General features: G+C 50.0%; 1 protein-coding gene and 1 pseudogene across 2 annotated transcripts; both read right to left on the bottom strand.

The window, feature by feature from the left end:
* Positions 1–12,585: 12,585 nt before the first annotated feature.
* On the bottom strand, positions 12,586–24,771 carry Tspan17 (tetraspanin 17). Of its 2 annotated transcripts, XM_046468078.1 has the most exons (10): positions 24,548–24,771; positions 20,850–20,900; positions 20,612–20,758; positions 18,947–19,117; positions 16,353–16,478; positions 15,519–15,566; positions 15,207–15,332; positions 14,853–14,969; positions 14,714–14,775; positions 12,586–14,166 (listed from the first exon to the last, which is right to left on the bottom strand). In XM_046468078.1, exons 1-10 carry the CDS (start codon positions 24,632–24,634, stop codon positions 14,130–14,132), a joined length of 972 nt encoding a protein of 323 aa, XP_046324034.1. In that variant the 5' UTR covers positions 24,635–24,771; the 3' UTR covers positions 12,586–14,129. The 2 variants fall into 2 exon arrangements, with proteins under 2 accessions (XP_046324034.1, XP_046324035.1); XM_046468079.1 differs by lacking the exons at positions 12,586–14,166; positions 15,207–15,332 and having other exon boundaries at positions 14,710–14,775.
* On the bottom strand, positions 19,124–20,604 carry LOC131425075 (large ribosomal subunit protein eL21-like; annotated as a pseudogene).
* Positions 24,772–26,648: the final 1,877 nt, after the last annotated feature.

Here is a 26,648-nt window from a genome sequence, read left to right as displayed (position 1 = left end):
GGTAGACAAATTCGCAAATATGGAATCTGAGAACATCTAAGATTAAATATGCAGTTGCTCCTCCATCAGTGATAGGGATTGATTCCCAGGCCCCTGAGGCCAAAATCTATAGACACACAAGTCCCTTATAGAAATGGCACGGTATCTGCATCTGATCTATGCACGGGTACCTTCAATCCTCTCAGATTCCTTATGATCCCTAATGCAATGTAAATTCTATTAATTAGTTGTTTTACTGTAATTTTTAGGGAAGAATGATAAAAGTCTGCACATGTTCAGTAGAGATGCAATTTTCTTTTCAAATATTTTCAGTCAATAGTCAGCTGAATCTGAGGATGCAGAACCTGCAGAAATGGAGGGCCAAATGTATATGAAACTCTAGAGGAAAAAAAATTTAACCCAAGGTGACAGAAAGCAGCTCAGTTGTCTGGCAGGTGGGGAGGAGTGGAGATTGATATGAAAGACCCACAGGGAAACTTCTTGGTGACAGATCATGTCTATCTTGTCTGGCAGGTGGTGGTTACACAGAGGAATACATTTGTAAAACTCACTGAAATATGCACTTAAAATGGGTACATTTTATGACCTGTAAATTATACCTCAATTAAATGGATGATTCAAAAATGGGTAATTAGCATGAAGCTGATTGTTCCTCAATTTCTTTTGGGATCTTGGGGCCAGCCCGCTGGGATGTTCAGTGTAGGAGGGACGAAGGGGCAGAGCTTGCCACCTCGAGATCCATTTAGAAAATCCATTTACATCCTTTGCTCCCATGAGACAGCATGTCTGACCCAGGCTTCCAAGTTCTCCCTCCTTTCCCTGCCATGGTCAATCAGGATTCTTTTTGTTTCAGATGATAGAAACCAAATTCGACCACCTCAGATTAAAAGCAAAAAGAGCTCTGCCATCAGACATGGTTCAGATAGGGGCTCAATTCTAGTCACCAGGTCAAGGTTGGCCACCTATCCTGACTTGGGGACCATGGGCAGGAAGGTACGGCCAGCAGCAGCTCTGTAACATCAAACAGAAGCATCTTTGTCCCAGCAAAACCCAGAACATCATCCTTTGCCCACTTTTCCATGGCCAAGGGAGTAGTCCATGCTGGTGGCACAGTCTGGGCCCTGTGCCCACTCTTTTGAAGAGCATGGACTGTGGGCTCCAGGAGAGGATCCCACCAAAGAAATATCCAAGTGCCAATGCCAGAATGGGGGAAAAAAAATGAGGACCAGGCAGAAACAGTAAATGCCCGGGCCCAGTGTACCGCGAGCCAGGGCTACTTTTCCTGAAACACATCAGGAACCCAATCCTGGCCAGGCATGGTGGCACACGCCTGTAATCCCGGTGGCTTGGGAGACTGAGGCAGGAGGATCGCAAGTTAAAAGCCAGCCTCAGCAATTTAGCAAGGCCCTAAGCAACTTAGCGAGAATCTGTCTCTAAATAAATAAATAAATATGGCTGGGGACTTGACTCAGTGGTTGAGCACCTGTGAGTTCAAACTCTGGCACCAAAAAAACAAAACAGAACAACAACAATCCTGGGAGGGAACAGATGGGAGGTAGCTCAATAATCTAGAACCCTACAGAAAAGAGTAGGCTATTCTGTCACTATCTATCCCAAGGGAAAGAGCAGAAAGATGTCCTAGGGTCCAAGCCTCTGATTCCTGCAGCCCACACTGGCTAGAAAATACTGCCTGCTTTTCTTCCTCCAGCCGGCTGCTCCAGAATCCAGGTACCACCTATTTCTTTTGTCACAGAGATTCCATTGACCTAAACATCTTGCCCATATTTTTAGACCAACACCAATTATTTTGAAAACTGTCTTTTCTCAGCAGAACAAGAGTTCTCTCATTCCACTCTGTCTTTAGAGGAATATCGTGTGTCTCTTTTTGACAAGTGTATGATCAGTGGAACCTCTTGAGGACCAGTAAATTTTCTCAGATTCTTGCTATTAGAGGGTCGTTCTGCCCCACATCCTCTAAGAACTTTCTTTATAGACATACTAAATTTTCTTCAGTTTAATAAAAATTTATTAAGTATCTGCTAACAAGAGATAAGAGATGGGTCCTGCCCTGTCTTTTCTTCTCATCTTTATACTTCTTATTTATTTTCTTGTGCTAATGCATTGGCCAGGACTCCAATACAATCCTAACTGCAGCAGTGAAAGTCAGTATCTTTGTTCTATTCCTGCTACTAAATATCAAGAATAAAGATTTTTTTCTATATGACTGATAGATGTCTTTTATCAGATTAAAAACTCCTATTATTTCTGGCTCCTAAGAATGGTGATTTTTTTAAAATCATAATTTGATGATGAAATTTAGCCAATGCTTTTTCTATACCATAGTCTGCTGAGATCTGTAATCCAAAGGCTGTGCAGCCATCCCTAAGTATCTGCAGCAGACTGGGTTCCAGGAACCCATTTAAGAACAAAATCGGTAAGTGCTGAGTCCCTATATAAAACAACATAGTATGCAAATGGTGCACACCTTTAGTCCCAGCTACTCAGGAGTCTGAGGCAGGAAGAGCACAAATTTGAAGCCAAGCTGGGCAACTTAATGAAAGCCTCCCTCAAAATAAAAAATAAAAAGGGTTGGTGATATAGCCCTGTGGTAGAGTGTTTCCAGTACTGCAAAAATTGAGTAAATGAAATAAAATAAAGAGCTGGGTTACGGTTCAGTGGGAGAGAACTTACCCACCATGTACAAGATCCTGGGTTCAATTCCCAGTACCACAAATGTCTAAATAAATTAAAATACAATAAAATGGCATAGTATTTTCATAGAACATCCTACTGTATACTTTAAATCAACTCCAAATTAATTATAATGCCTAAATATGCTATGTAAATAGTTGATATATTGTTCAGAACATAATGACAGGATAAAAGTCTGTGCATGTTCAGTACAAATGCAATTTTTGTTTTAGAGAGAGAGAGAGAGAGAGAATTTTAATATTTATTTTTTAGTTTTCGGCAGACACAACATCTTTGTATGTGGTGCTGAGGATCGAACCCGGGCCGCACGCATGCCAGGCAAGCGCGCTACCGCTTGAGCCATATCCCCAGCCCAAATGCAATTTTTAAAAATACTTTTGACCTAGATGCAGTGGTGCTTGCCTGTAATTCCAGCAACTCAGGAGGCTGAGGCAGGAGAATAGCAAGTTCGAGGCCAGCCTGGGAAACTGAAGGAGACCCTGCCTCAAAATAAAAAAAAAAAAAAAAATTAAAAGGGTTGGGGGGTGTGACTAGGTAGTAAAGCACTCCTGAGTTCAATTCCCAGTATAAAAACAAAACAAAACAAAAATCCTTTGACCTTTCGACTTATGACTGAATCTGCTGATGTGGAATCCCAGATACAGGCACCCACTGTACTGCCCTTTTCTGTAGTAGAGCGTGTGCTGAAACCTAGAGGAGGGAGCAGGGAGGATCAGGTCAGCAGATCCTTCAAGAATGCAAAGAAACCGAGCAGGTGTCGATAGCAGATGATGCCTTTTGGTTGCAGAGACGATCTAAGCAAAGAGATGAGGATGAAACATTTCATCAGAGGGAACTAATCTGCATGGTCCTTCCAGGTAAGACCCTACCCTGGTTTGGGAACTTTTGCCCACGGCGGGTTCAGCTCATGCCTCAGCCCCATAGGAACCATAATGGCAAATCCAACTTGGGTATTCAACAGAGAAGTCAGCACATATGGCAAAAATCAAGAGAACAGTCAAGATTATCCTCGAAAATTGCTTAAATTGCCCATAAAAAAAATACATAGATTTTATGTCTAAAACTCAGAAAGAATTCTAGAAGGCTCCTGCTTGCCTGCCAGGCTGACTGTCCTGATTCAGTCTGAAGCTTTGCAGTGCCACCTTAATGCACATTAGCAGATTTCTTAGTTGCTAGGCGGGTCACCTGAATTGGGCTTACAAATTGGCCAGAAGTTTCACCACGTGGAAGGCCACTGTGCCATGCATGCTGCAGAGAGTGGATGCCTTGTCCCAGAGGACCAAGAAGGCCCCTTTGTCTCTTCTCAGTCTGGCTGAAGCTGGCTCAGACACACCTGGACGCTCCTCCCTTCCTTTGCAGGCACAGTGACCAGGTGGTGATTGCCATCTCCCCAAGCCAGGCTTCTCTGGGACCCTCAGACCCAGTTTGCCCAGGAAAGACCTTCCTCTGCCTTTGTGATCAGTCAGTACTATCTCAGGAAAGGTGTCTGGCCTATCATGACCCCTCAGACCTGGCAGCTGGGATTGGCCTTGTCTGTGACTATCCTTGCTTTCCTATCAACAATTTCTTGAAGCCACAGTAGTCTATGAGAAAGAGTGAGCAGCTTGTATTTTTCCTTAAGTGCTCCAAGATCACTTCTACCTCAGGACCTTTGCACTGCTCATCCTCTTTGCCTGGACTGCTTTTCTCTCTCACCATTAATGTCTTAGCACACATGTGTTCTCCTCAGAGACACCTCCCAGATCCCCTCTTATATAGCAGCTTTATCCAGTCACCCCTCATCACATAACCTTGCTCATTTTCTTCTGAGCATTTATCTCTATCTCCCACCCACAGTCGAGGATTTTGCCTGGCACACAGCAAGCACTTAATAAATATCTACTGATTGACTGAACAATGGAATCTTGTCACAGTTCCTTGTCATTGGTCTGCTCCATGGCTGCCCTATCCATCTTTGGAGTGTCTTCTTCCCTCCCCCACATATAACTGGGGACACTGCAGTGCCTCCTAATCTTGGGGTCCCAGTGCTGACAACTCACCCCCAGGCCCTCCTGAAACTCATCCCACCTCCATCCTCCTGTCCCCAAGGTCTACTCCCCCCGTACACACACAACCACGGGCAGCTGAATTCCAAAGCCACCCTACCCACGTGTCTTGCCCCAGGGCTGGGGTTGGGGCGGGATGGTGCCAGGGCCAGGGTGGGCAGAGGCAGCTGTGGACATCTGAATCTCAGACCGGCTCAGAGCGTCTCCATCTCCTGCCCGCCTCTCCTCCCCGCGTGGGCCTCCAAGTGATCATCCCTGGGTGACACTTCCCGCCCCATTCATCCCCATTAGCCGCTGTCCACACCGGGCCAGAGGGAGATCAATTACCAGCGCTGGCCGCTGAACCGTGCTAATGAGGATGTACGCTCCCTGGGCTGGTGGCAGCGTGAGTGGGAGGGCCAAGGGGGGTGAGGGGCGGAGAGAGGCCCGGGGGCTACCTCACTGAAGGCTTGGGGACAGCCGCCCTCTGCAAGATGCCTTCTGCGGGGTAGACAGGCCCCTCATCCCCTGGAACTGCGTTTTGGCTCAACTGTGAGAACAGCCCTGGGCTGGGGCGTTAGGGTGGCCCAGTTGGACAATCGGGCTGTTCCTGTCTCCCACCTCAGTGTCTCCCCCCTCCACACCTTCCCTCTGCCTTGTCTCCCAGCTTCCCCACACACCAAGGACCAGCCACACTCCTCACCCTCGGCCCACCCCCGCCCCAGGTAGAAAAACCACAACAGCCTCAGGCTCCCGCCGCCCCTGGGCCCTTGCTCTGCGTAACCAGCTCTACTAGATTGTACTGATCTGTATGAAAAGACATTTAACCCCTCTCATAATGAGAGCCGCAAGGAGAAAACATTTTCTCCTATCAGATTGGCATAGATGGAAAGGGTGGTTAAAGGCAGTGTGGGCTCTGGTAGGGGCTGTCAGGAGGGGAAGGTCCCATCCTCTCTTATTTCTGAGACAGTAAATGGGTGTGACCTCTCTGGAGGGCAATCAGGCAATAGCTATGTAAATGAAAAATGCAGGTGCCCCTTAACCCGGCTGTTCTCTCCCAAGCATTTATCCTGCAGAGATACAAGTGTCCAGACACAGAACAGGGATGATCAGTGCCTGGAAACACCTCACCGTCCATCTGGAGAGGCCAAGTAGGCAATCTCGCCCTGTCCGCATAGTGTGGCTTCCTCACCTGGTGGTTGTGAGGATTAGGTCGGTTATCACAAATGAAACGTGCCAAGGAGTGTCCAGACAAGGCAAGTCTGAGTGCTTGCTGCCATTATGGGTTCGCTGTTGTGGAAAAGAACTGGCGGATCTGAACACACTGATGTGTGATTATCTCCCCAAATGCTGGTCGGTGAAAAGCACACAGAGGATGTGGATTTGGTTCTGGCTTGCTTTGTTCCTTGAGATACACGTTCTAACGAGCAAGCCATTTCTGGGAGGTACAGACAGAACTGGGGACAGTGGCTGCCCCTGGGGACCAGAAGGAGACAGGGGTGACGAGGGGCTTTGCGCTTATTTTTCCATGCAGTTTGCGGCTTTTAACCACCTGCCCATGCACCGTCTATCTGAACAAATGAATCACTGTGAAAGACTGGTATGTGCCTGTGTCTCCCACCAGACTTGAGCTCTTTGAGGACAAGGGCTGAGCCGACTGGGATCCCATGTGGAGTTCTGCAGATTCTGCCCAGGGGTGATTCCAGGGAGATGCCCCTGGATAGGGATGTGGTGTGCTGCCTGGTCCAGGAAGGGTTAGTCTCAAAGAAAGCAGCTCTGTGGAGTGGGAAGCAGACCTAGAGAGCTAATGCCCAGGAAGGACCATCCCTGGAAGTAGGACTCGCGTGTGCAGATGCATCCAGGCCTCTGGGCACCTGAGGCAGCCTTCAGTCAGGGCTGGAGGCTTGGGCTGCAGCAGAGATCCTCCGTATGCAAGCTGATGTCTCCATCTCTCCATACAACAGCAAAGGGGACCAAGGAGGCATTACCGTGGCAACAACCACAGTGTTAATTGTGTGACTTGCACATGCCTGATGGGTTCACTTCCAGGTCCCCGGATACATGGTGATTCTGCCCATCCAAAGCTGAGGAGCAGAAATGAGATCCCCCCAGGCCCCAGCAGAAACCTGTTGGGGTCACCTCTGCCTTCAGTCTGACTTGGGGCCCTCCCCTCACTCACATCCCTCATCTTCCTGCCCAGTAAAGCTGTGGCTGCTCCAGCCAGAATCCCGGGGGAGAAGGCTTGGCTAGGTCTCTCACTAATCTAGGTGTGGAAAAAAGAGACCAAAGTGGGAACAGAGTAATTCTCTTAATGGGAATTAAGATGGAAATGGTGGTTAAAGACAGTTAAAGAGGGAAAACATGGCTTATCTCTGCTAAGAAACACCCCTGCAGCCCCAAGACACCAACCAGCTTGATATGTGTGCACAGGGCTAGGTCTTTAAAACACATCTTGGAACTGGGCACAGTGGCACACGCCTGTAATCCCAGCAGCTTGGGAGGCTGAGGCAGGAGGATCTTGAGTTCAAAGCCAGCCTCAGCAAACTTAGTGAGGCCCTAAGCAATTCAGTGTGACCCTGTCTCTAAATAAAATACAAAATAGGGTTGGGGATGTGGCTCAGTGGTTAAATGTTCAATCCCCAATACCAAAAATAAATAAATAAATAAAAATAAAAGAGCTGCTCAGTGGTTAGCACCCCTGGGTTCAATCCCTAGTACCAAAAAATAAATAAAAATTCAAAAATATAACACATCTTGGAGACATAAAAACAAGATACAGCAAGATGGGAACAGTGTCCTGATACTTAAAACACTCAGGAAATAATACTACACATTTTTCTATGGCATACAATATGAGTGTAAGTTTTTTTAAAAATATTTTTTGTAGTTGTAGTTGGATACAATAACTTTATTTTATTTATATGTGGTGCTGAGGCTCAAACCCAGGACCTTGCAGGTGTGAGGCAAGTGTTCTACCACTGAGCCATAACCCCAAGCCCCACAAATACAAAATTTTTTAAAGGTGAAAAGATTTAAGTTTGTCCAGTTGGCCTTCTGTATACATGCTTGAGTTCTGCATTCAAGGGCTCAACCAACCACAAATGGAAAATGTTTGGTAAAAAATGTTCCCTTGTTCCTGATGTGGACTGTGGAGCATTATAGGCAGGAGGATTGTGAGTTCAAAGCCAGCCTCAGCAAAAGCAACTCGGCAAGATCCTGTCTCTAAATTTAAAAAATAGAGCTGGAGATGTGGCTCAGTGATTGAGTGCCCCTGAGTTCAATCCCCAGTACCCCCAAATGATGGCTGTGTCTGTACGGAACAGGTACGAACATTTTTCCTCATTATTATTTCCACACAATACAGTATAATAATTATTGACACAGCATTTATGTCATATTTGGAATCATAAGTAATCCCAAGATGGTTTGAAGTATAGGGGAGAAGCCATCAAAAGGGATGAAATCTTATCATTTATGGGAACATGCATGGAACTGGAAATTATGTTAAGTGAAATAAGGGACAGAAATACAAGTACCGCGTGACTTCACCCATATGTGGAATCTGAGTTGATCTCAGGGCTGTGGCAGAGTACTTGTCTAGAGGCACAGGCTTTGGATTTGATCCTCAGCACCAACGTCATTAATGAATTGATTAAATTTAAAAGTTGAGTTGGGCATGGTGGCCAAAGTCTGTAATCCCAGAGACTTGGGAGGCTAAGGCAAGAGGATTGCTAGTTCGAGACCAGCCTCAGCAATTTACCAAGGGCCTAAGCAACTTAGTGAGACCCTGTCTCAAAAACAAAAACTTTTTTTAAAAAAAGGTCTGGGGATGTGGCTCAGTGGTAGTTCCCCATGGTTTCAATTCCCAGTACCAAAAATAATTAAATTAATTGAAAAGTTGACCTCATAAGCTTGATACCTGGATGTACACATTTAATTCTCCCTACTCAGGAGGCTGATGCAGATAGATGGATTGCAAGTTTAAGGCCAGTCTGGGCAACTTTGCAAGATCCTGTCTCAAAATGAAAAAAATAAAAAGAGCTAGGGACCTAGCTCAGTGGTAGAGACCCCTGAGTTTGATCCCCAGTACTTCATTTAAAAAAAAAAAAAGTTTATCTCATAAATAACAATAATGTATTGTAGATTTCAAAAAGCTAGAAGAAAGAATTTTGGAAGTTTCATCACAAAGAAATGATAAATTCTGAGGAAATATTTCTAACCTGATTTAAACATTATGCAATGCATACATGTATTGAAGCATTATAGGCAGGAGGATTGTGAGTTCAAAGCCAGCCTCAGCAAAAGCAACTCGGCAAGATCCTGTCTCTAAATTTAAAAAATAGAGCTGGAGATGTGGCTCAGTGATTGAGTGCCCCTGAGTTCAATCCCCAGTACCCCCAAAATAATAATAATAGGATGATGCACATAGGTTATACTATATAATATCATGCCATTTTATGTGAAAGGGACTTCAGCACCCATGGATTTTTGTATCTGAAGGGTTCCTGGAACCAACCCTCCATAGAAACTGGGGGACAATTGGATAGCCTACACAGGGAGAGCCTGAAAGGGGCCAGAAGAGAATAGTAAAGAGACTTTAGTTTCATCCATTTAAAAAAAAAAAAAAAATGGAATGGGTTCCTATTTTACTTGTGTTATTTTAAAAAATCTTAAAATTCAAATAAGAGGTGTTTGCTCCTTTTGCTTTTTCAGCAAGGCCCATTCTGACCACCCCCACAAACCTCAAGGCCTGCACCACCTGGCAGATGCCCTCCCCACACTCCTTCCTGGCTCTAATGGTTCCATGGCACACAGCGCCCCCCACAGGTCAATTCCCCATTATGATCTTCACCGTAGAGCAGAGGTCAGCCAACTCACCCATGAGCCTCTTTTAATCTAGCTTGAGAGCTAAAGATACAGTTTTCTAATTTTTTTTTCTTTTTTAAAAAAATGGTCACAGGAAAGAAGAGAAAACAGATTCCTCTTCTTCCTCTTTTACTTTTTTAAAATCTTTATTTCATGTTTATGTGGTGCTGAAGTTTGAACCCAGTGCCTCATGGGTGCTAGGCGAGCGCTCTACCACTGAGCCACAATCACAGCCCCCAGTTTTCTAATTTTTAATGATAAACACCTGTAATCCCAGCAGCCCGGGAGGTTGAAACTGGAAGATCTTGAATTCAAAGCCAGCCTCAGCAACGGTGAGACTCTGTCTCTAAATAAAATATACACACACAAAAAAAAGGTCTGGGGATATGGCTCAGTGCTCAAGTGGCCCTGAGTTTAATCCCTGGTACCCCCCCAAAAAAAAAATTAAAAGAAGGATGATAGTTAGATGAAAGTCAAATTCCAGCATTCTAAATAAAGCATTACTGGAGCAAAACCTGGCCTGTTTGTTTACACCTTGCTGTGTTTGTTGTTGTTGGGGAGTTTTCTTTTCTTTTCTTTCTTTCTTTTCTTTTCTTTTTCTTTTTTTTTTTTTTTTTTTTTTGTACTAGGAATTGAACCCAGGGGCACTTAACCACTGAGCCACATCCTCAGCCCTTTTTTATATTTTGAGACAGGGTCTCACTGAGTTGCTTAGGACCTCACTAAGTTGCCCAGGCTGCCTTTGATCTCATGATGCTCCTGCCTCAGCCTCTGGAGCCACTGCACCAGGTTTACCTTGCTGCTTTCTTCCATGAAGGTGAAACTGAGTGATTGTGTAGCATGTGTCTAAAATGTATCGCTTTGACCCCTTGCAGACAAAGTCTGCAATGCCTGCTCTGCACAGCTCTGTGGCCAGTGTATGTATGTTATCTTTATTTTGTTCCCTTATGTATCCCAAGTGCCTACAATGGTGCCTGGCACATAGTAGGTACTTTCTGGGTGAATAAAGGGAGGGATATGTGAATAAATAGTGGTGTAGTGCTACTTCAGCCTCAAAAAAATAAAGTGACACCCACCATTACACACACTTTCTCCAGGTCTGGCATCACTGACAGCCCTGAACGCAAGCTTGGGTTTCCTTGGGCACTGGGAGAGGCATCCATGGGGCTGGCAGTGTTGTTTGCTCCAAGTCCCAGAAGAAGGCAAAGTCTGGATTTGTTACTAACCGGGTGGGCTCCCAGGACTCTAGAACAGTGGTGTGGCCTTGCTTGGCTATGGGGATCGCCCCACAATGACCCCTACACCTGGAGCAGCTTGCTGAGCGGAGCCACTGTGCTGCATGGGCTGAGCTTTGGTGCCCCCTGGTGGCCTTCTGGAGTGGCGTCTCCAAGGAACATGCTTGCCTTCACCAGTGGTAATCTTTCTTTTTTCTTTTTTTTTTTTTTTAAAGAGAGAGTGAGAGAGATAGAGGTAGAGAGAGAGAGAGAATTTTTTAATATTTATTTTTTAGTATTTGGCGGACACAACATCTTTGTTTGTATGTGGTGCTGAGGATCGAACCCGGGCCGCACGCATGCCAGGCGAGCACGCTACCGCTTGAGCCACATCCCAGCCCCCACCAGTGGTAATCTTTCTTCAGTCCTTATGACCACCTCACAGGGCCTTGTCGCCCCAGCTCTCATTCCCGTCTGGTTCTTCACTTCAGCACTTGAGCTCTTGCAGACATCTGGGGTAGCCTAGTATCACAGATGATGGGGAATCTGCTGGTAGCCTCCCCTGTGGTTAGATTAGGCAGGTCCAGAGCTCCAGAGCTCCCAGGCTAGCAGACATAACCTGCCACCCGTGTCACTACCAACGTGCATTCCAACCTGACAAAGGGCAGGAGGGTGATCTTGGTCCCCATGGCCCAGGGACCCACCTAGAGGAATGGATGGGAAGAGCCTTACACATTTACTTTCTGCATATATGGAAAGCTATTGGCTGCAGGTAAGGGCCCCTAGTGTTCCGTGTCCTTCTGTGATCACAGCTAGCTGTGGTCATCACATGCCTCTCACATTGCACTCACTGCCCCAGTAGCCCGTCGCTCCCCGTCTGCCTATGCCAAGGACCTATGGAAAAAGGGAGGGCAGGGGCACAGAACCCTGGCCCCTGGTCAGCGCCTGAGTGGATAATAGCAGGTGGGGTACAAGCAAGTGAATAGATGGACAGATAGATGGACAGGTACGTGGACAGGCGAGTGGGTGGATGAATAGCTCGACAGGTGGATGAAGAATGGATGTCTTGTAGTAACTGAGCTTTGGAGAACTCTGGGCCCAGCCAGGGCACCAGTCCTACCCAGCATTACCACCCCATCTTGCCAATCCTGTCTCCAGATATCCTGGCTCCACCACTTCCCTCTCTCCCTCATCCACTCCCCCCTCTCCCGGCTCTCTTACACAAGCCCACCATGGCTTCAGGGACTCTGTGGAAGCTGGTACCAAAATTAGAACACTTCCCCCAGAGCTTCCCAGAGATGGTGCCTCCTCCCCCGGCCCCTCCCAGGCTCGCTGGCAATCACTTATTTTCTTCACAGCACATATTACTAACCAAACTGTGTGCCCTCTTGTTTTCTCTCCCCCATGAGACAGCAGCACAAGGTACGGACCTTGCCCTTCTCTCTTCTCTGGGTATCCAGCATCTAAAGTAAATGTCCTACTCCCCTTAGGAGTTGAAGGTTTCGTTACAGCCCTTGGTGGTGGATACTCTGTACACAGGTTTCACCTAGATGTACCAAGAAGGCATGATGGGTGTGGTGCAAACCTCTGGCTCGAGGTCAGGCCTTGTGCCTCCTCCCCGATGTGTGTTCTGCATGACCTTCCTCCCCCTCGAGTCCCAGTTTCCTCATCAGGAAAAGAAACTTCACCTCACAAGGGTGTTGTGAGATTTGCGGAAGAAAATGAAAGCAAAGACATTTGAAATTAGAAAATGCAAGGCACACACAGAGTATTTTGAGCTGCATTTATTGTAGCATGAACAAAACACCCAGTCAATGCCTGTCAGGAACCCTGGGGCCCCGTCCAGCCTGCGCGGTGAACAACAGTGCTGGGTGTGTGCCTCACACCTGCTGCATGACAGCAGCTCCCAGCACATCTGAATGGCTAAGCAGCCAGGCCCCAGTGGGGACTGTCCCCAAGGGATCTACGGTGGCACAGAGACCAAAGTTGGGCCCTATGCTGTTTGTTTGGCTTACAGAGTTGATTTTTTTAACTAGTTGCCAACAACTTAAAATCCAGACTATCTCACATCAAAATCTGGGTTTGTGGCTTCTCTGTATTTCTGCCGGCTCCCATATCACAGGAGCCAGCCACAACTGAATAGCAGCTACCACCTTAAGATGAAGACCTGTATTTTGCCACAGCCCCCATGACATACTGTTCTCCAAGGCAAGTTGCCATTTTCAACTGGACTGCACAAACGTTCCTCTTGTCACAAAGTACAATGTCTCTGTGTCTGGTCTTCAGGTGGTCAAGTCAGACTGAAGCAGGCCTCAGACTCTAAAACCATCTTCACTCACTTGTATAATCCACCAGGCCCGAGGGCCTCTGAAATCCAGACCTCTGTACTAGCCTGCCACCTCCCCCTCTTCATCTGTGGCCCAGGAAGGGGTACGGCAGAGTCATTCCACACACACCCCTTCACATAAGAGGCAGACTTCCCAAGCCTGAGCTAGTTTGCTTCTTTAAAGGTTTTCAAATCTGCAAGCCTGGAAGCACTAATAAGCAGGGTAGGCCCTTGGCTCCATTGGGGTGAGCGAGGTTTCGAGAGGAAGAAGCCAGACCCACGGAATGCTGTGCTGGAGCGCCCTCTGGTGGCCACCAGATAGCTCTGCAGGCAACAGGGAAGATTTTCAAACCCGATTCCAAGCCCAGGAACCAACCCCAAAACAGGTTCCTTTCAACTCCATGGGGCCATATTTTGGGCTTCCAGTTGCTTCCTTTGCAAAATCTTCTTGACTCCCATCCCACCACTCAGCCATTCCCTGGGCATTCTCTCACCCACCTCAGTCCCCAGCAGGGCCAGACTCCTTCCAGGTAGACCCTCTGCGGGATGGGGTCCAGCATCGCGGTTCTTCATATCCCTGTGCTTTGCTGGAATCTTGGCCACAGTAGCTTTGTGACATTTTCAGGGAATAATCCAGAGGCAGGGGAAGCCAACTCCCAGCCTACTGGGGGTGAGGCAGGGCACTTAGGTGAGAATAGGCCAGGCGGGACCTCAGTGACCAAGGAAGCTTTATGTCCCAGGTAATGCTGCCACTGAAGAGCTGGTGTGGCCCAATGGTCATTCTTCAAGAGAAGCAAGGAATCTGGACTTCTATGTGAAATGTACCAAATTTTAAAGGTTGTCTCAAATGCACAAACTACCCAGGCCAAAGACACCTTGTAGAGAGGTTGGGTCTGGGCCAAAGGCCCTCACTGGAGAGCTCTGTTGAGGTCCCACAGCTGACAGAACCTCCAAGTTGGTCGGCACAAGCCAGTGGTTTTCAAAGTTTTATCTGAGTAGTTTGTAGCCATCATCATGTTTGATCCTGAGAGGCAAGTGAGAGAAAGAAAATTCTTGGACCCATTTCAGAGTCAGACACTGAGGCCAAGGTGGGCTCCTGGCAGGCTTAAGAGCATAGCTAGTAGAGAAGAGCGCTCTGGAATTGTGTGAGGCAGTGGCCCGGGCAACGCCCCAAAGCCCACCCCACACAATCATGCACCCCAGCGTGGGGTGGAGCAGGCACACAGAGTACCACAGCAGCACCTCCCACTGATCTGGCCTGCACCCCCTTGACTGCACCCTTCCTAGTCCCTTGGAGAGCCCACTATGCCAGCACCCACACATGGTGGCTTCCCTGTGCACAAATACAAATGCACACCCTCCACGTACAGAGCTGTAAGACAAGCAGCCCCAGTAGAGCCAAAATGGCCTTCTCTGTGGGCAGACAGTGCAACCCAGCTCACAAAAATCTTTGGGGCTCAGGTCCAAGTAGAAACCTCCTGTGGCCTTGCCCATACAGTGGGAGGGTCCTGGGGGTCCCCACCAGCGGCCTGGTAGGCCAGGCATGTGGCCATGTCCTGCAGCAGCCTCACCAGTTAGCCTTCACTGCTTTGATGTCACTCACGAGGTTCTGGGCGAGGCAGATGCCAAAGATCTGTAAGACAGAGGGCAGGCGAAGGAGGGGCAGCAGGTACTGGGCAAGGGGAGGGGCACGTGGGGCTATGGCAGTACCTGGAGGAGGGCGATGCCCACAAAGACGCCAGCCACAACGATCAGGTTGTCCTGTAGCCACTTCTCAAACTGGCCCACACAGCCTTTGGTGTGGATGGAGCCCTGCTGCTCCAGCTCCTAACGCACACAGAAACCAGGCTTGGCCTGCCTGCCACTCAGCCTCGCCTCCGCCCCTCGCCCCTCCCTCCTTCAGCCTGCGAAATTCATCCCTGCCCCAGGTCCCTGGCCGGCAGCACCTGCTCCCCGGAGCTCTGCTGCAGGGTCTCTGCCTCCCCGGCTCTCCCATGAGGTCTCAACATGGATGCCTCTTCTGGAGACAGGCCTTTCCTGAGCACCCAGCCCCTTTCCCCTCACCTTCCAGCTTCTCAGCCAAAATTGGCACGTGACTGTCTTATGTATCCATGAGCTTGGTGCCTTTCTCCCTCCACAAGCACAGGGACTCTGTCTTATCAGCACTGAATCTCTAAGTCTAGGGAAAAGCTGGCCACATAGCAGGTCCACAGAGAGGTGAAATGAGCAACGTCACCCATGCAGAGCTCACAGGCCCAGTCCCCTCAGTACCATGCCCTGGTGTCCAGGATTTCCGGTACCCCCCCTAGTCCCATAGAATTCCTGAGGCTTTTCAGTGTCCCCACCTGATCCCAGCCCTGTCCCCAACCATCTCACCACTTTGAGCCGGACATCGTAGCCACACTGAGTGTTGAGGACATCCTCCTGAGGGGAAACAAGCCATTAGTGCCTCAGTAAGGGGCATCCATCCCACAGGGGCCCGTGGTGCCCAAGCAAAACAATGGTCTCTCTTTCTCAAGGAAGCAAACGAAACCAGGGATTGTGCCATGGCACACCACACTGAAGCAAGGCTCCCCCGGCACCTTTGCCTCTCTCCCAGACACCAGGGCGTGTGGCTGCAGCTTGGGCCTGCTGCCCATTTATCTGGAATCCTGTCTCCTTGAGTTTTATAAGAATGAAGAGACACCTGGTCCTTGGGGTCACAGATGAACTTCTACCGCATGCATGTCACTGTGAGAAATTTCTGCTCTGAACAAAGCCATAAGGGGTCAGAACCTCCCACCCCAGACCCCTTGCCTGCCCCTGGTCATACTGGCCTGCTGGCCTGGTGGGGTGGTGGCGGCTATGGCTAGGGAGACCCCTTCCACACACACCTGTGACCGAGTGTGATGCCAGCCCCAGGCAGCCTTCAGCTGGTCCCCGGAGCTGTGTATAGTAATACGGGCTGCAGGAAGGCCCCAGGACCAGTCCCTACCCTCCAGGTTCCTTCTGTTACCGTCTTGGTAAAATCAGACACAGGTTTTGCTGAAGTGGGGAAAGGCCCAGCCCCAGCAGGCCTCAGTGACCAGCACCAACTGCCCCAGTGAAGTGACCTCCCCCAATACCCACATCCCCAGGGCAAGGCAGAGCCAGGTGGGGCCCTAGGGTGGGTTTTTCTCAGACAGGGTCTGTACCCTGTAACGCCCCCACCCCTCCTCCAGCCCCACTCACCGCAGGGTCCCTGACGCAGCAGGAGAAGGGGACCCCGCAGCGCTCCCGGCTTGGGTTCAAGTCAGTGCAGTTGAAATATATATTGAGGTTCCAGTCGTTGGGCCCTCGGGCTCCGCAGCAAGACCACTGTGGGGCAGAGGAAAGCCCAGGTGAGCCAGGCCCATGGCTGGGAGCCAGGCCCACCCTGGGTGCCTGGTTCTGTTTGGGGATAAGAAGCCCAGGCCACAGGGAGACAAGGCTGGGTAGGAAGGGGTCTAGAGACAGCCAGGCAAGTGGGCACCTCCCCACCCCCACAGTAGACAGGCTAGGATCCACAGGGATCAGAGTGGACAGAAGCCTAGAGCTCCAGGCTGGTGGGAGTCATGGGGTACAGGGAAGGGGGCCCTCAGCTTGTCCCCCTAACCTAAGAGGCTGGAGAAAGGAAGGGAGGGAGCTTGAGGATCATGGCTTCTTCTGAATCGCCCTGAGACAGGAGCTGGACCAAGCCCCCTGCGACAGAGGCACCCTGATCCACTGAACTGCACTGGATCTCGCCACATTTGCTCCAGAGATTTGACTAAGTTCTCTTTTTATGGTGCAAGGACAGGGGAGGAATCCTGCCCAGCCCTCCCACACACACACACTGTTTCCACTTCATTATCACTTGCTGGCATCACCCCGAGGCCCCATCCCCTCTCCTAGAACATTCCACACTGCCCCCTAGGCAGGGGCAATGGCCAGTGTGAGGCCTGCAATAACCCAAGAGCCCACCATCTGGCGGCTGAGCCAGGGCCCTGCACTCAATTGAAAGCAGACAACATGTGCCACAGGAAAGCCACCCACAAAGGCTGGGGCTCAAAGGCAGGTGAGGGACCAGCTCAGGGGCACACAGGCAGGCCCCAAGGGCAAAGCCACAGGAGTGAGGCAGGGCCATGTGGCTGTGTGTGTGCAGGTCTCAGGGCACAGCTTAGCCTGCACCTGTGCCCTCTCACTGGCTCGGTGCCTGCTGTCCCTGCTGCAGGACAACAGTCCCCACTCTCCACACCGCTGCTTCTTCACAGAGAGGCTTCCAGGTCACCATTCAGAGGTTTTCTCTTCACCCTTCTCGTTTTTAGCCCTTACCATGATTTCTCTCTCTCTCTCTCTTTCTCTCTCTCTCTCTCACACACACACACACACACACACATACACACACGCACCTGTTTTGTTTATTATCATCGGTCTCTCCTGACGCCATTCCCAAGGGGACAAGTTCCATCTTTCTTCACCACTGAATTCCCAGCACCTGGCCCAGGGCCTGGCACAGGGTGCACCCTTCACAATTCTGTGCTGATTGAACAAATGAATCCCACTGCAGCTCCCTGCCTACATGTCTGCCTCTGCATTAGGTTGAGCTCCTCGAGGAAGGCACCAGCTCTAGTCCATTTCTGGGTCCCAGAGCTGACTCTTGGTGGTAGATGGCATCAAGGACATGTGACTGTGTAAGTGGGTGTGATCAGGTGACTGTGAGTGTGTGACTGTGTGTGGGTGTGAGTGGACAAGAACATGCAAGTGGGAGGCATCTAAGATTTTGGGAACTGTTTTCTGGCTGCTTCCCTACAGGGCTTAAGTTTGCAAGTGAGAACAGGGCTGCAGTGGGGATCTCAAACTATGTTCAGAAGCTGAACATAGTTCACTGACAGCTGCACTGTCAGTCATATAAAAGTACAGCACATGCAATTATGTACAGCACATACTACTTGGTAGTGGCAATAAACAACTATGTTATTGGTTTACGTATTGACTATACTATCATTATTTTAGAGCCGATTCCTTCTATGTATTTAAAAAAAAAAAAGTTTAAAGATGGGTGTAGTGGCATACACCTGTAGCCCCAGCTACTTGTGAGGCTGAGGCAGGAAGATTACCAGGAATTTGAGGCCACTCTGGGCAAAACAGCAAGACCTCATCTCAAAAAAAAAAAAAAAAAAAAAAAAAAATCGCTGAAAAATACTATACCATATTACACTAGCATCAGCATAACCCATCTGTGTTCACTCAGTCTCTTGTTTATATCAAGAGGCCATGTCAAGTTGACCTGTGTGGACCTTCTAGGTTTAGGTAAGTACAGTCTGTGATGTTTGCACAATGATGAAATCACCTAGCAATGCATTTCTCAGACTGTATCTCCAACTTTAAGTAATGTGAGTATGATATAAATGAGAGAAGATTGACAGGTGTAACAAAACACAAGTGCTAGGATCAGTGGCAAACACAGCCCCTCTTCCATTAAAGGTGGTAGTAGCAAGTAGTCCTGACTGATACTTTGAGCTCAAGAGTCAGTAGAAGAGAAAGTCAATATTTTAATGTCAAATTTCCCCCATTTAAGTGTGTCATAAGCCCTGAACTGAAAGCTGCCAGTTGTGACCCTCTGGTCTCTGTTTCCCAAATCTGTGTCCTACAGGGATCATCAGAAACTGGCTTCTAATGGGATGGGGCACTCCTGGGTCTCCTCCCTGGGGTGTGTTGGCCTGGATCAGTGGGGGGCACTCCTATCACACAGAGAACTTGCACCCTCTCTCTTTGTGCCCATCAGGCACCTCCTTCATTTGACCCATGCTGGATATTGCACTCACATATTCCTGAGCAAAGTCAATGAGGTTCTGGAGGTCAATGTCATCCCGGTAGGCCTTGACGTTGTTGTTGATGAAGAGGTTGAGCTGGTCTCGAATCCAGTCCTTGAAGACAAAGGCTAGGATCCCTGTTGCCAGCTCCAGGAAGAAGATGAGGCCGAGGAACACAGAGAACTGGATTGGGGACACACATATGGTGGGGGTCAGAGGTGCAGGGCTCTGAGGTTGCCAGGGGGAAGAGTTCTACCACCAAAACTCAAGGGAACCCAGAATCCCCAGAGTCCCCAGTCCCCATCCTCCATTATTTTAGTACTGTTTACTTAAAAAAAAAAAAATAGTCCTCAGTACTTTCTTTTCCCCCCTCATCTATTATGACATGAATTCATAGGTTCCAGCAGTTCAGTCTAGTTTCCACTGGTTCTCACAAAGTTTGTGTCTCTGGGTGGGGCAGGCTGGCACTTCAGCTGAACCCTGGTAACTTTCTCTTTGGCTTCCTTCTTTTTCTGATCATTTTCCTTCACACATTTCAGGAAGCTGTCTTGGCTTTTAAGAGTGCTTAATATGTTCAATATGCACATTAATTCTCCTGGCAAGAATCTTGCCCTTAACTTGCTTGTTTACAATAATGCCAACAGCATGCTGGGTAACACTGTAGACTCTTCCAGTTCTGTCATGGTAACATTTGTAGGGCATTCGTTTTTGAACAGTATCCACTCCCTCAATGTTCACAATATCACAGTTCTTGTAGATTCACATACATATGGCCAAAGGAACGACTCCGTGTTTCCTAAAAGGCCTAGAGAACAGCGGGTTCCTCTCTTTCCCTTTGGGTTTGTCATTTTGGCAAATTACAGGAAGGCAGTGATATTGGCAGAGAGGTTTTGGGTTTTTTTTTTTTGAGGGGGTGTTCTGTTTTGTTTTTGGTGCTGGTGAAAGAATCCAGGGACTCATGCACCCTTAGCAAGCGCTCTGCCACTGAGCTCCACCCCTACCCCCTTAGTGTAGTTTTAGGATGATAAAAGACAGTGCCATCATTACCTACCCATCCTTTGGTAATTACACTTGCTTTCCTGAAAAATCACCCTCGTGTATAAGATCAGTTCTAGGTTTCAAATGGAGCCAGCTCCAGCTCTCTTCTGACTCCGGGGACACTGAACTGGGCTTTGCCCAGATACTGAACTGGACAGTGCCACCATCCCACCAATCAGAGCACTACCTCCTCCTAGCCCATAGGGATTGGTCCAGAGACAGCCAATCAGAGCCAAGGACATACAATTGAAGTACTCAGAGAGGAGTTGAGAGAAGAGTACCCAGAGCCTCCAGTAGGAGTTCCTGGAAGGTCAGGGTGAAGCCAGCACCTATTCCTGAGTTTCTTTCCACCCACAGGGAATGGAACCAACAGAGACCTGGCTAAGTGACCTGTGGACAGCATACCCCTGGTTTGTTTTTTGTTGTTGCTGTTTTTCACATGAGCCGATAAATACACTTTTCATGCTTAGGCCACTGGATTGCGGGCACTTAACAACAAAAAGAATCCTAACAAATATAGACCACATGAATCTAATGATGACAATAGCATAACAACAAAGCTACCTGTTACTAAGCACCAACTATACTGCAAGGACCAGATGGGAAGAGGCTGGGTCTCCAATGGATGGGGACACTTACAAACTTGAGCAGGAGGGTGTTCTCCCTGAGGGCTCCAATGCAGCCTGCAAAACCCAGCACAGACATGACACCTCCAACCACCACAAACAGCCATACTGGGTCGAGACCTCCCAGATCTGTCAGCGCTGAGATATTCGAGAGAACTCCCTGTGCAGGGGGAGAAGAGGCAGGTATGAGAGGCTGGTCTTCCCACAGCCTCACCCCAAGGGCAGTCCCAAACCCTACCCCAATACCTTACCTTCTCACCCCAGGCCCAGAGGCCAATGGCCAGGAACAGGGCTCCCAGCACCTGCAAAACCAACAGCAGAGAGCTCAGGGGTGGACATTAGCACCAGGACACTCACTCATCCTTCCCTAGTACTCAGGAGCCTTCAGGAAGCCAGGGGAGAAAGAGGGACCCGGGCTGTGAATGGAATCTAGAGTCCTATCCACCTTCCCAAGGCCACATCTCAGTGTTTCTTCCCCACAGGATAGCGTGAAGGATTGAAGCCACCCATAGCCTCAAGAAGGACCTCAGGAGTCCCTTCCTGGAACTTTAAAGTAGAACATATACTTCTGCCCAGAAGCAAGAGCAGCTTACTGAGCCCCTGCTCGTATCCCAGGCCCATGCTGCAGCGCCACCCCCCTAGCCTCCTCTCTGCCCATTCCCAAACCCAGCCTTCCTGCAGCCCTGCAGCCCTGAGTCTGCCATCTGACCCTCCTCCATAGCTTCCAGGTCATCTCCCATCATGGGTTTTTTATTGTTGCTTTTGGCAGTGCTGGGGATTGACCCCAGGGCCTTGCACATACTGAGCAAGCTCTCAAGCACCAAACTACACCCCAGCATCTTATGATGAGAGCGTCCAAAACTCACAACCAGTAACTCCCAAATGATGAGGAATCTCAGTGCAGAGTAGGGTCCTGCTAAGGGGCCCCAGCCTACCCCTAGGAAACATCTCACCACAGCTCTGCCTGGGCCTTCTTAATACCAGCTATGTCCACCTAGACAGCCCCTGGCACCACCCTCATCTTTCCCACCACCTGCCTCAATTCCTCACTGGAAAGAGCTCTGAAAGTTAAGGTCAACCACTCTGTCATGCCTGATCCTGGGTAAGTCCCTAGACATCCAGATTCAGGAGACTCCACCAGAGAGTACAGAGACAGCCACTGCTCTGTGGCCTTCTCATTTTCTCAAAGGGCCTGACAAAATGTCAAAGGAACCCCTGACCACCCTTCCCTTCTCTGACAGTAGGTTCCACCCACTACTGTACTCTCTCTGGAAACATCTTTCCTTCCCTCCTCCACACTGGGTCCAAAGATGTGCAAGCAAATATTACCTCTTCTGCCTCACCACACTTAACCAGCCCCCAGCTTTTGGACTGGGGACCAGCCAACACTTTCTCCTAAAGCACTCCTTGGTTAACTCAACCCCCTTCCTCCACTGCTTCTTCTCAGACTCCTTCCCAGGACTCTCTGCCTTCCCCTACCCCATACATACAGCCATGCCCCCAAGAGTCCAAACTTAGCCTTCCACCCTTCTTCCTCCTCATACCCATTTCCCACCCTTCCATAACACTGGCATCCCCAGAGCTCCACACGAACTTCTCCCAGGTTTCAGACCCCTATGTTCAAACTTCCTGCTGCAAACACCTCGGTGTCCAGGCACTGTTCCAAGTGCTGGGAATACACCCGCCAACAGAACAGACAAGCTCTCAGCCCTCATGAAGCTTACGCCATGCGGGAGAAAGAGACGTGAGCAAACAAAGACATGTCAGGTACCCACAGATCCTTTCAAGAAAATCAGACCAGGGGATGCAAACATGCTTTAGATGACTAGAGGGACAGGGGCACATTAGCTGAGGTTTGAATGATGTTTGAAGGGAAGAGAGTATTCCAGTCAGAGGGCTCGACAAAGGCCTGAGTAAGATCATGTGTGGTGATGCTGAAGGGTGCCAAGGCCAGAAGCCACAGGGCACTGAAGGCCACAGAACAAAAATGTGGGCTATTAGTGGTAGTAGGTACTGGGGATTGAACCCAGGGGTACTTTACCAGTGAGTACATCTCCAGTCCTTTTTTATTTTTGAGACATGGTCTCACTAAGTTGCATAGGGCCTTGCTAAGTTGCTGAGGCAAGACATCCTCCTGCCTCCACCTCCCGAGTTGCTAGGTTTACAGGCATGCACCATGACAACTGGCTATCAGCTGTATTCTAGAACAGTGAAAAACAATGAGAAGATTCCAAGCATGGCAACACCAGATCTGCTTGACATCAAAAATTTTTAAAAATAAAACAAATAAAGGCTGGAATGTAGCTCAGTGGTAAAGCACTTATCTTGTATGCATGAAGCCTTGGGTTCCATTACCAGAGCCAAAAAAGAAAAAAGTCTCTGGGCCTGTTTCATAGGCATCTCCCTTGGGCCACCTTGAACCAAAGCTGAAATCCATCCCCTCCCTCACAAGTGGCCCAGTCCTGTCAATTCAGCCTTGGGCTCTTCTTGGAGCTTTCTCCAATGCCACTGCCCTTCTCCGGTCTGCCAGCTATGAAGCTATGTCCCAGGCCGCCTCTCTGTCTTCCCCACCTCCAGGGCCTGCCCCTCCAAGCCAGACATAGTTGCTTCAGTACAAGTCAGGTCAGACCATTAATCCCACCATGAAGCCCTTACTACTCTATGCTGCCCTAACACAAAATCCAAATGCTCAACTCATCCTCAATCCCCTGCCCAGGCCCCCAGAACAAAGCTGGGTCTCTCCTACCTCTCCTCCTTGACACTGGGGGTTACCTCTTGTTCACTACTCTCCCTCACCAGCACCTACTGCTACTCAGCTGTCACCTTAGTTGGCTATGTGACCATAGATAAATGACTTAACCTTTCCATGTCTATTCCATCAGTTACCCCATCTACAAAATATGAGCAATAAGGTAGTTGAGAGAATACAACTCATTAAAACTCATTTAACCTAGGGGGCAAACTTCAAATCACACGCTCCTTGGCTGGAAAGCTGAGACTCAGAAAGGAGGGGCGACTTACCTAAGGCCTCCCAGCTAAGCCTCCTATACCCAGGCCTCCTGACCCTGACCAGTGCTCCCTGCACACTGCCCACAACCTCCAGAGTTGAGCACCAGTGAAGGACATCCACCAGAGAGGCAAGCTTCAGCATCACGGGGGTCAAAGACGGTGCCACTGAATCCTACTGACCACAAGTGACAAGGCCTGACATTCTGACACAAGGCTTGGGAAACAGACTGCAGAGGTGGCAGCTTTGGACATGGGATGGGGGAGGGAGAAAGGAAAGATGACTCGGCAGGGCCAGGGGCACAGATGCCACTCTGGGAGAGGCACAAGCAGCTCCCTTCTGTGAGCAGGGGCAACGCGGCTTGCGAGCCTGGGTTCGGTCAGCTGTGGAATGCTGCATTCCGTTCCCCAGGGATAGCACCCGGACTCCGAAGAGGGGAGATTCCTCACTCTGCAGCTGAGGACTCGGCTATTGCCCTTGCCCGCCTGCCTCCTGTTACCCGCTGCGGTAGGGAGAGGGCTGTGACCCACCCCACTTTGCGGAAGCCTAGGGCGAGGCATCCATCCCCGGTGCTGGAGGAGCTAGGAGGGGAGGACAGGCCAGACTGTCCCCTCCAACAAATCCGGGGAGGGATTCTTCTCCCCACAAGGGGGTGGGGCAAGAGAGGGGCCAACCCACGTACAGCATGGCCCTGGGGTCTGGAGGCAAACACTTCTTCCGCCACTGGGCCTTGGGGTCACACCGGGAGACTCCGAGCCCCGCTGCGGAGGGTCCCGCCCCCTAGCAATCCAGGCCTCTCGGGGCTCGCTCGGGTGGTCCGAGGACTCGGAGCCGGGGTGAGAGGAAGGAGACGGGGACGGTCTGAGCCGCGAGCTCTCGGAGCAGGGACTGGACCTCCTTCCACAAGCCCAGCACAGGGCCCGAAGCCGACCCCGTGCTCACCCAAAAGACAATGTTGAAGCCAAACAGGAAGTATTTCCCGCAGCAGCCGACCTCGGGTTCCTGGAAGTGCTGGTGCTTGCCGGGCATGGTGAGCGGCCACCCTCCGGCCCGGTAACCGGAGCCGGCGAGCGGGCCCAGCCCCCAGCAGGCCGCCCTGGGCTCGAGCCGCCGCGGGCCTAGCCCGGCGGCTGCGGCTTCATGGCCGCGGCCACACAGAGCGCCGGCCGACCCCGCCCGCCCCGCAGGGACCGCCCCCGGCGCCCGGGCAGCCCCGCCTGGAGCGCAGAGCCGTCCCCTCGGAGCCCCGCCCCCGTCCCGCCCCGCCCACAGCCCGGCTGGGTGCCCCCGAGGCCCCGCCCCCGAGTCGGCTCTACCCACAGCCGGACTCCGCCCCCTCGGAGCCCTACGTCTGGTCCTGGCTCCGCTCCCAGCCAGAGTTTGTCTCCCTGGAGGTCGGCCTCAGAGTCCTCTCACAGACCGCCCCACCAACCTCCTGGCGTCCTTTAGACCTGCAGGAGATGCATACTGAGGGCGCCAGCGACCGCCACGTGAAGATTTACAGATCCCTCAGCCCCTGCAAGGCTCAGTTCCAGCGGCACCCCCGTCTTCGCCCTTGCCGTCTAGAGTAAAAGCTGCTGGTGAGCGGATGGCGAAGGTTAACACACCTGTCGCAAGTCTAATTACAGACCGTGCATTGCATTCAACAGAAATTCAGCTGATTCTTGCTCAGACTCAGGTCAAACGAGGACCTGAATCTTATGAGTGCCAGCCTGTTGCTCTTTCAGTTTTGCTGGGAACCTGTCCCCCACCCCTTGGTGGTTGAGGTCTCCCAATTTAACCCCTCTCCCTCATATCAGCTTGGACCCTGGTGGGCCTCCTTGGTACCTAAGAATCTCACATGAGCTCCTTCCAGGCAGGGCGGGGGCTTGAGGGAGCCTGAATCTTAAAATTTTGGAGCCCTCTTTAAAAATAATTCCAAGTTTGGGGCTGGAGTTGTAGCTCAGCTTGCCTCGTACGTGTGAGGCACTGTGTTCGATTCTCACCACCACATATAAATAAGCAAATAAGAAATAAAGGTCCATCAACAACAAAATAAAAATAATAATTTCAAGTTTGTTAAGAAGTATTTATTTAGAAGAAGTACCTAACTTAAGCTTCATCATCTTCAGGTGAATCCACCTCTAACAAAAGTAGAACAGGGCGTCCACTACCATCAAGCTCCTGTCCTAGGGCCTGGGCCTAAATCAGGCAAAGCAGACACCACTGGCTGAAGGTGAGAAGCCATTGAGGGCTTCTCAGTTCTCAGCATCCACCTCTCTCTCTCTCTCTCTCTCTCTCTATATATATATATATATACACACACACACACACACACACACAAATAGCTGGGTTCTCCCTCCAGCCTTCCAACACTTGAAGTGGGGGGCAGGAAGGGCTGCCCCACTCCAGGGACCCAAGCACAGGTGATCTAGGGAAGGGACAGGATACAGGAAGGGCACTGACAGATCCAGTGAGAGTGGTCACAAAGAGGAGACACCCCATCTCTGAACTCCCACTCTCAGCATATCAGTGGTCTCCAGCCCCTCCATCAAAATGGAAAAGGCTGCCCCCTCAGGCCACCTAGCACCCTTCCCAGTGGGCACAGATTAAGTACTGGACCATAGAATTCACCTGTCATCTTGTCATCAAGCCCCCTACCAAGACCACCCCATATCCCACCCCCAGGTAAAAGAAGGAAACCCAAGAGATTCTTGCACCTTGCTTCTGCGATGTTCCCAGGCAAAAGGAAGGACTCAAACTTTTCCACCTAGCTGCCCCTGGGCCTGGGCCTAATACCTGTTAGAGTATTTGTATGAACCCAGGCATGGTGTAAGCACCAGTAGTCCCAGCTACTGGGGAGGCTGAAGTGGGAGGATTGTTTGAACCCAGGAGTTTGAGGCTAAGCTAGGCAACATAGAAAGGCCTCATCTCAAAAAAATAAAAGAAAAAGTGTTCATATGCACTCCAGAATATGTAAAAATCAGGCTGTCTGCCCCCTCCTCCAGCCCAGGATCAATGGTGTAGTCCTGCATACACCACAGCGATGAGGCTTATGAGGTGA

This window comes from Marmota monax, unplaced genomic scaffold (assembly GCF_021218885.2).
Source record: "Marmota monax isolate L192 unplaced genomic scaffold, Marmota_monax_Labrador192_F-V1.1 WCK01_AAM20220418_F8-fsc00196, whole genome shotgun sequence".
In the NCBI taxonomy this organism is placed as follows: Eukaryota; Metazoa; Chordata; class Mammalia; order Rodentia; family Sciuridae; genus Marmota; species Marmota monax.
Note: the sequence above shows the minus strand (reverse complement) of the source record. Positions and strands in the feature narration are given on the sequence as shown.

What these genes read in the sequence shown, in the direction of transcription:
- Tspan17 (XM_046468078.1), bottom strand. Translation starts at nt 24,634, where the DNA reads ATGCCCGGCAAGCACCAGCACTTCCAGGAACCCGAGGTCGGCTGCTGC. An exon ending in TCTGGGCCTGGGGTGAGAAG is followed by an intron (nt 20,759 to 20,849) that starts GTAAGGTATTGG and finishes CCCCCTGCACAG; the next exon opens with GGAGTTCTCTCGAATATCTC. An exon ending in TTGACTTTGCTCAGGAATAT is followed by an intron (nt 16,479 to 18,946) that starts GTGAGTGCAATA and finishes TCTGCCCCACAG; the next exon opens with TGGTCTTGCTGCGGAGCCCG.